This window comes from Myotis lucifugus, unplaced genomic scaffold (assembly GCF_000147115.1).
Source record: "Myotis lucifugus unplaced genomic scaffold, Myoluc2.0 scaffold_322, whole genome shotgun sequence".
Classification (NCBI taxonomy): domain Eukaryota; kingdom Metazoa; phylum Chordata; class Mammalia; order Chiroptera; family Vespertilionidae; genus Myotis; species Myotis lucifugus.
In genome coordinates this window covers 336,277-345,427 of record NW_005871370.1, presented here as the reverse complement: position 1 = coordinate 345,427, position 9,151 = coordinate 336,277, and the positions used below count along the sequence as shown (strand labels likewise).

Sequence of the window (9,151 nt, the reverse complement as noted above, 5' to 3'; positions counted from 1 at the left end):
TAGGTTCATACTCTTTCCCTCATTCCACGGGTTCCAGCCCGTCCTGATAGGCTCCTCACAGCAGCCCGAGCATCTCTGTTTCGCTTCACCTCTCCTCAGCCAGCCCGGGCGCCTTCTCATGCTCCTAGGCCAATCTCATGGCCTCCTCCCCACCACCACCACCACCCCCACGCAGGCACAGGGCACCTGGCCCCCGGGCTGCTCCACACTCGCACTCACACCAGCTCCAACCGCGCAGCCTGACTTCCTCCCAGCCCCCCACCCCCGCGCCCCGTTCGCCTCCCTTCAGTCCTGGCCCCACCCTAAAGCCTAGGCAGGAAAATAGTTAAAAGGGGCGACGAGCAGCAGTATCTGCCCTGGGCCAAGCTCTCCTCTCCCCCACGTCCATGACTCCTAACGCAGCTCCCCAGGACCCCCCAACACCGCGTGTGCCCACCCGGCCTGAGGCGGCGAGGCACGGCTACTGGGAAGCAGGCGGGGGGGACCTCAATTAGGCCTGGTTTCCGGCCGCTCGCCCGGTCGCCATGGCAACAGGCGCAGGGCGGCTTGGGAGCCGTTAGAGCTCGAGAGCCACGTAAGGGTTCCAGGGCTGCGCGGCAGCAGGTTTTGCAGCCATTGTCTCTGGGGCTGGGGCCGAGACCAAATTAGGAAAGAAGCCTGGGTTTCGGAATGGAGCCAGAACGAGAAGGTCGGAGAAGCGACAGCAGAAAGGCGGTACGGATGAGTTATGGCCCTCAGAGGCCCCCGTAGCCCCCCATCTCCCGAAGCTTTGGGGCTCCTGCAGTCACCTGGTGCTCAGCCCACCCGGAAGCAGGTTCGCCCCGCCCCACGTGGGCCCCGCCTCTGGGCAGTACCACCCGAAGCCTTCCCCGACTATCCTCGGTTCCCGGAGCGCGTTCCCCATGGCTCTTTACGAGGAGGTGAGTGTGTCCGGCTTCGAGGAGTTCACCCGGGCTGTGGAGCAGCACAAAGGCAAGACCATTTTCGCCTACTTTACCGGTTCTAAGGACGCCGAAGGGAAAAGCTGGTGCCCCGACTGCGTGCTGGGTGAGGCCGGGGTTCGGTGCTGCTGCCCAAAGGGAGTGGAGGAAGGCAAGGCCGAGGTTCTGGCCGGAGAGCGGAGTTCATGGCAGAGGAAGGAGTCTTACTCCTGGAGATCCGCAGGGCTTTCTAAGCTGGCATTTTGCCTCCTTGTCCCACCTTGTTCCCTTCTCTCCTGTTAAGTGCACCCCCGCCCCAAGAGTGCCTTCTACCATTCGACCCATATCATCTTGACATCTAGTCCTTTACAATTTTTCACTTCCTCAGTATGATTAGCGTCTTAGTGAGGACGGGAGTTGATGTCCTTTGCATAGGTCAGCAAATATGCCTTTCATTCTTCAGGGCGTCGGGACCGGGACGTAGTTACCCTTAAAGTGGCTTTCAAATCAGAGAACACCTGCCTTCTGTTAACCTCAGTTAACTGCAGGTTAGGTCTGAGTTGTTAGCAACATGAGGGGAGGGGAGAGGGATGCTGTTTATCAGGGCCTGGTTGTAGAGTTGATGTGATTATTTTATATCAACTTTTTTTTTTTTAAGCTGAACCAGTCGTACGAGAAGGGCTGAAGCATATTAGTGAAGAATGTGTGTTCATCTACTGCCAAGTAGGAGAAAAACCTTAGTAAGTGGCAATATATACTCTCTCCCCCAGACATGCACTGCACTCTGCCAAACAGGTGGGAAGGGCCCGGACTCAGGTTCTATGTCTAAGGTACAGTGGATGAGTCAAGCAATTAGAAGATATAAATACAGATCAAAATTCTGAATGTTCAGCCGCTTGTATTAGAAGGATAATTCAATAAATTTAGTCTGGTGTTAGTTCAGAACTTAATTGTCTTTACATACATATCTTAATCACACTTTAAAGGAAACTTACACAGGGGAATAGGTAAGTCACAGTTCTTAAGGTTTTTAAAATGTTTACAACAAAATGATTACTAAAAAACTAAATGTAGGAATATATCAAATATTAAACAAAATATAAGAAACATAGTAAAATGTTTTGATCACTTTCTTTTCAAAATAGTTGGAAAGATCCAAATAATGACTTCAAAACAAACTTGAAAATAACTGCAGTGCCTACACTCCTTAAATATGGAACAGTGAGTATCTTTTTTCAACTATGTTGGGGCTACAGTTCACCCTGTCACAACTCTTTTAACTCGTTCTGGATTCAGATATGGAAAGGTCTTGACATTTCATCCAAACATCACAGTGCTGTTCAGAGTGCATGTGTCCGTCCCCTATGGACAATCCCAATAAACTGTTAGTAATGTAAATATCTAAGTATTACATCTTTTTATGCTTTTTAAAAGTTATTAATTTAAAATTCTATAAGAACTGCTCAAGAAAGTTGATTTACACATGGTTTCTTAAACACTGGCATCAATGGCTGCTTGCCAGTTAACCCATAATTCTGGTTGAAAAGGAACTTCTAGTCATAGCCCTGGGATTCTAAACTAAAGAATAGAGGGCAAGGGGGTGGCACTGGACTTGCTGTCTCCTGTTTTAGTCTAAGTTTTGAGCCAAGTATTTTAATGACTGAACTTAGAGCAAATATCTTAAGTGTTTCATAAAACTTGTTACAACTAGTTAATAGTTTCTGAATGGCGTACTTTCTGTTTAAATATTTGTGTCATTCAAGGCTGAACAACTCTATCCCCTCCTAATAACATTTTTATAGCTGTGGGTTACGATTTGACTGTTCTTCTCTTACAGCCTCAAAAACTGGTAGAATCTGAATGTCTGCAGGCCAACCTCGTGGAGATGTTGTTCACTGAAGATTAAGATTTGATTATGACAGTTGTGTCTTGATTTCCTGATTTATTCTAGTATAAAAGAAATTGCATGCTTGCTTTGAATTCATGTTAGGCATAAATAAATGATGATTTTTAAAAATGGCATGTCTAAACATTGGAGTGCTATAAAAATGCTCATGAACCCTGTTTGTTTGTAATATATGGATATCTTTAAGATATAGGTAAAATAAGTCTTCAGGAGTGGTAGTAATAGCACAAAGGAATGTGTTATTGGAGATAATAGGAATATCTGAAAGCCCCTAATAGTGAATTTGCTTCCAAATCTCTGAATGAATTTTAGGATCTTTTAATTTAAATTCCATGAATTTACAAAGAACTATTGTTCCTAAAACGCCTTTTGGGCTTTAGAATGCAGAACTTAAGCTAACCACAGCACAGCACACCTAATCCAGCCCCACTTCATACAGGCAGCTTTGTTTCACAGTCTGAACGTACCTCACTACTTGGGATGAGGCAGGGAGCAAAGGCTAGAGCCGATACAGCCAAGCGGGAGGAAGGATTCCACCTGAGTCAGTCACACTCTGATTACCACTTACTAGCAGTGTAACCATAGGCAAGTTACTTAAACTGTCTAAGCCTCAGTCTCCCCCTTTTGAACAAAGATTGTTCTAAGACTGACATGAAAATGCAGCTAAGCACTAACACGGTGCCTGGTTTGTGGTGTCTGCCAAATAAACGTTAGCTTTGCCAAATGAGCACAGGTATTTGAAATTCCTCATCTTTGTTCTAGTCTAAGGTCAAGAGTCCAATTAGTTAACTATCAATCTCCCCGCCATCACTAGGTCAGCGACATAGCAATGATTCTTCCATTAAAGCTCTTTGCAAAGCAAGTAGTGAGACAGGTATGTCCTCTTCTCCTGCAGAATGTAAAAAACCTTATGCCGTTCCTGCTCTGGGATTTAAAGAGGTCATTGACTCTATTTCTTATGTATGTGGATAAGGAATAGTCAATGACTACTATGTAGATAAGAAGGGTGGGGTAGCTGACCTGAGGGACAGTAAGGTTCCAGGAGATGGACTTGCCCCAGCCCCCACTGTACATCAGGAACAGAGCCTGACTGAGTTCAGGATGTTTGGCGGCCCTCCCCCTGCCCCATCCTCACTGCCTCCTTAAACTGGTCTAAAGCACCAAATGTTTCTGTCCTTAGTTGTGTGTGTTAAATACTAATAAAAATTTACAAATCCAAAGGAAAATCAAAGAACAGTTTTGGCTTAACAGAAATAATCTACTGACAATGAAAAGTTAGTTGGATTAAATAGCACACCAAAGGTACTCAGTGCTAGCACAAGAAAGTAGGTAAGATGAGTCTTTTTTTTTTTTTTGGTCTTCACTGTACAGAAGCAACATATACAGTCTTAGGAGCCTGGTCTGGATCCAGCTTTTCATTTTCCTGAGGTGTTATTTTGCTGTTGCTGCTCTGCCAGGGCTTGCTGAAGGCGCATCCGCTTCCGGGAATAGTGCTGCCAGTGCAGAATTTGCTGCTCATCAATAAATTTCGCACACTGAGCATTCACCAGCTCCTTGCGGAAGTGTTCGTACTGGAGTAGTTCTAACATGTGTAAACACTGAGGGTACCTGGGTTTAAGTTTATCAATTAATGATTGGCATAATTTAAGTCAATAACTCCAAGCTCTAATTCAGTTACTCATGAAATGATCTTTCAGCTACAATTTCTGTAACATTAACTTAGAACACTTTGGTAGCATAGTTCTTTTTTTCCTGCTCTGGCAAAGAAACTAGTGATTTTTAGTAATTATGTGTTTAATTGATAACTATTGGCTTTCCATCAATAATGATAAAAAGTCAGAGTCAATTTCAGAAAGAACTATGCACAAATATTATACTCTAGTTTTTAATCTACTCTGGTGGTTTCCAAAGTGAGGAATAGGAACACTTTTAATTTTTAGTAATACTGTGGATAAAGAGTCAAATTCCTGGCTATCATAAAAAGAAACATGAGGAAAGGGAGAAGGCAAGAATGGACCCTATTTTTGAGCAGGAACTGAAAACAGCAGTATGAACTCATGACTTTTTAGACAGAAACATAGAGCCAGACACAGATATGTGTTCTCAGTTTGTGTGCTGACAAGGCGTAGGAACAATGACATAGTGGTACTAACAAGCACAGTTTAGTGCCCAATTTGTGGGTTTTAAATAGCATTTTCCAGAGTTCCTTGGAGAAATGGCTGATTCCGGGCTAAGGCAAGGAAAACACAAGGTGAGCCTGGGATAGTGTGTAGTGCCAAAGAAAAGTGCTCAAAAATTATGTCAGAAGTACTCCAGAGACCATCTGAAGGGGCTCCTAGTGGCCATAGCTGGAATCACTAGAGCAAGGACATACATCACAATAATCTACAAGATAAAAATTAAGATTCCAAGAGTCCATAGTGATGTAACTTTTAAAAATGAATGAATAAATTGGGAACAAGGGAATGTTCTTTACAACTGAATTCCAACTAGTAAATGTAGAAAGAATGATGGAATTGGAATTAGAAAATCACCACAGTAACAATTCTTTGAGGCAAGTATCTTCAATAGATAATTAGTGGGTAAAAGTATGAAACATAGTTTCAAAGTATTTCCTCACAACATATTAAAAAGAAAAAATAGTAACTTGATATAGAGAAAACTGGCAGCTACCACCGAGTGATCAAAATTAACATCATCAGTGGTGGGTAAATTGACTTTTATGTCACAGTCATGGAGGAAAAAAAAGACTGACGAACTCAGATCGAAGGAGACTAAGACATGACAAAATGCAGCATATGAGCCTACACTGGATACTGTACCAGACATAGGGCATTAGTAAGACAGCCTGTGAAATTTGAAGTCTGTAGATTAGATAAGGTTAGACAGTATATTGTTAATGTTCTAATTTTGATCATTGTACTGTGGTTACATACGATTTTTAATATTTAGAATATATGGGTGAAGAATATATAGGGATGCTCTTTACTATTTTTCCAAGCTTTTGTAAGTAAAATTATTTCAAATAGAAAAGAGATAAAGTTTAAATGAGTAAATTAAAAAACACTAAATCAGCCCTAGCCAGTTTTGGCTCAGTGGATAGAGCATCAGCCTGTGGACTGAAGGGTCCCGTGTTCGATTCTGGTCAAGGGCACATACCGGGGTTGCGGGCTCAATCCCCAGTAGGGGTTGTGCAGGATTCTCTCTCATCATTGATGTTTCTATCTCTCTCTCCCTCTCCAAAATAAATAAAAATATATATTTTAAAAAAGTAAATCATATAGGGAGTACACAGAGCCAAAACTGGACCAGCGGTAGAAATGACACGTTTGGGAAACAGCATACTCCTGCAGTGCTCAAGGGAACCTCGAGCCATAGTTTAGATGACCATCTCAGCAGTGTGGTGAGTGAAATTAAACTTGTGGTGTCTAATTCAGTGTCCATCACTGAGTCTCTAATCTACATACATACATGTTGGGATCTAATAAAGTATTTTCTGTGAATTATTAAATGAATAAGTGGTTGTTTATAAAGAGCCAGGAAGGGTACAAAGGATCCTGCAGGCAGCTTCGTGAATCAATTATTAGACCAGTGGTTCCCAACATGGGGCACATGCCCCTTTGATTAAGGGGAACAATTCAAGAATGGAGTTATTAACAGTGAATTTTTTGCATTTCTTATGGTTCTAGGGGCTTCACATACAGTATATAAATATATATTGTGGCCGAAACTGGTTTGGCTCAGTGCTCTATTATATGTTTTGAAACTATTTGCTATTTTTTCATATCACTTCACATTTTTTTAACAATTTCTTAGTGATTTCTTCCTCAGTATTCAACTGTCCTTTTGTTCTTTTATTTTTCTCTTTCATGGACACCATGTTCTTTGGAAGCTTATCTAGACTTAGTGGTCTTTAGGCTTCCTCCATAGGAGTTCACTTTTTGAATAGTAAGAATTATATGGGGGGGGGCAGCATTAGGATTTTAGAGATGCTTAGGTGGGGCATGGCCAAAAAAAGGTTGGGAACCACTGTATTAGACATAGATCAGAAAAGTGACTTGGATAAAAAGTGCAAGTTTGAAACATTTTCCTCTCAAACTTTGTTTGTTTAGAAAAAAAACAAAAAGTTTCATTATTGCTTTTTGACTGCCTAGTTAAGACAAAGAGGCGTGAATTCAAAGTTTACTTTTTTACCAGCAAAAAGGAATGCTTGTGATTATAATATGCTTCTTGCAATTTAGTAACCATTAAAATGACATCTTTTGCACAACCTAAATTATGTGTGTGTGTGTGTGTGTGTGTGTTCATTTATTTTTAAAATGGGCACAGTACAGCACATAGGAGGCCCTAAAAAACCAGTAGCTATTAAGACGCTGGTAAGGTTACCTCCTCCAGAAAACCGTCCTTACAAGTACCCCTTTCTACATTCTTAAATTTTTAGCGTATAGCTCTGTCCCTGCATTTATAGAATGTGGGTTCCTTGGGGTCAGAAAACCAGTGAGATGGGGTGAATAGTACAAGATAAGGTCAGATAAGACAAAGCCAGATCATATAGAACTTCAGCTCAAGAGACTGAATTTTATTGTGGATGCACTGGGAAGCCATTGAAAGATTCTAAGAAAGGAACACGTTGTGATTTACATTTTTAAGAGGTCAATTTGGCTTATGTATAAAGAATTATTTTGCTTTGTTTGGCTGGGGGTGAGGGGGGCGGGTGGAGAAAAAAGGCAAGAGTGGAAGCAAAGATAACCAGTGGGCAGATCACTGCAATAATCCAAGTTAGAGATAAGTGTGTCTTATAAGGTGGTTGCAACTGAAAGTGGAGAAATGGGTAAAACTAAGAAGTCTGTTAAATATCAGTGTTCTGGAGTATAATAAAATATATACATATTTAGGACTATTAAAATTAAACTTACTTTAGATACTTGGCATATTCTGGTTCTTTCCAGTAAAGCAAGTACTTAAGATAATTAACAAAAGCTTTGTCTTTGAAGTAACCTCTTTGGGCAAGAACTGAAAGGCATAAAAAAAAAAAATGCATCTGTAGAGCAAACCAATCCTTGAACCACTGATTTGTGACTTCTAACAAAGAATTTACACACATAACATCCCACCACCAACACACATTGAATTCATAAAACAAGTCCCAGTTTGCTCAATTATATACAGTATATACACCAGTATAAGTGCAGCAATAATTCCGTTCAATTGAGAATGTATAAAAGCAGACACTAATATGAACTGCAACTCATCTGTCAGAAATCATTCATTCAATGAGGTGCTCAACAACTTACAATTAAGATAATTTGGGTTAGCTAAACACTGCACAAATTCCAACTCCAACTGAAACCGAAGTCGATTTCCAGCATCATCTAGGAGAGAAGACAACGAAAATCACCCAAAATAAAGGTAACTTTTTATATTAACTTGTAGAAAGAAAACAGCAGTAAAGAAGCCCGACTAATGCTGATACACATTTCTACATGAAGGGCAGGTGATGATGTTTTTTTTAAAACTGCGTGAGAGGGGATAAACCTTTACAAGGGTAAGAAAAGCAAAGCCCTGATTAAAATGATTATTTCTCTAAAGTTTAAAGTCATCAAAGAAAACAGGAACACACGGGGGGGGGGGGAGGGGCAGGACATATGTAGAGTGACCACTGGGGTACGTAGTAATAATAACTGTGCCTTCCCCTATATGAATACTGCGTTAAAATGTTAATGGGATTAAATTAAGCAAAAGCTAAGCGAATGCTAAGTCAATCAGAAAAGAAAGTTTAGAATTCAAGCTGAAAAAGAGACGGAACGTGTGCAAGATCAGGGAGCGCGTGGGTATGTGAGAAGCGTCAGTGGCAGAAAAATACACAAGTGTGGCGGCGATATTTCAAACTTATAGACAAGTTCATCTGAGACGCAGAAAACAAATCGAACGCCTCCGGGTTAGTCTCGCCCACGCCAGGAAGCCCGCGGGGTGGGTGTTTGACCAGCAAGTGAGGAAAAAGGCCTGCGAACAAATCAGCCTCTGGAAAGGCCAAACTCGCTTAGCTTTTCCAGCCGCGACAAGAGCCCTCACGCCCCCGGGTCCGCACTGTCACCCCGCGGAGATGAGGCCTGCACGGCGTCCCGGGAGCTGGAGCAGGTGTCCCGGCCCGGACCCGTCTGTCCGCGGAGACTCGCGGCTCCGAGCGCTACTGACCTGTCTCCATAGCGACAGCCGCGGCCATCACCGGCTAAAAAGCTCAGCTGCCTCCAGCCCCACACAGCCACCGCCAGGAGTGGAGGAGGAGGTTCCGGAAGCCGCGGCTCCGCCTTCCTGTCGCGGGGCA

The 9,151-nt window shown here is 42.4% G+C and overlaps 3 protein-coding genes across 4 annotated transcripts in view; 1 reads left to right on the top strand and 2 right to left on the bottom strand.

Moving 5' to 3' along the window:
- KIAA0753 (KIAA0753 ortholog) overlaps positions 1-474 on the bottom strand; it is a 58,920-nt gene extending 58,446 nt beyond the window's left edge. The window contains exon 1 of the mRNA XM_006100666.3: positions 437-474. The gene's annotated coding sequence lies outside the window, so the exon portion shown is untranslated. The remainder of the gene's footprint in view (positions 1-436) is intronic.
- Positions 475-575: 101 nt separating this feature from the next.
- TXNDC17 (thioredoxin domain containing 17) lies at positions 576-2,939 on the top strand. 2 transcript variants are annotated; one of them, XM_014466105.2, is made up of 4 exons: positions 576-920; positions 1,579-1,660; positions 2,066-2,141; positions 2,758-2,939. In XM_014466105.2, exons 1-4 carry the CDS (start codon positions 728-730, stop codon positions 2,824-2,826), a joined length of 420 nt encoding a protein of 139 aa, XP_014321591.1. In that variant the 5' UTR covers positions 576-727; the 3' UTR covers positions 2,827-2,939. The 2 variants fall into 2 exon arrangements, with proteins under 2 accessions (XP_014321591.1, XP_006100730.1); XM_006100668.3 differs by having other exon boundaries at positions 711-1,047.
- Positions 1,795-9,144, bottom strand: MED31 (mediator complex subunit 31). The gene is made up of 4 exons (XM_006100669.3): positions 9,022-9,144; positions 8,121-8,198; positions 7,743-7,839; positions 1,795-4,434 (listed from the first exon to the last, which is right to left on the bottom strand). Exons 1-4 carry the CDS (start codon positions 9,047-9,049, stop codon positions 4,242-4,244), a joined length of 396 nt encoding a protein of 131 aa, XP_006100731.1. The 5' UTR covers positions 9,050-9,144; the 3' UTR covers positions 1,795-4,241.
- Between the last annotated feature and the right edge of the window lie 7 nt (positions 9,145-9,151).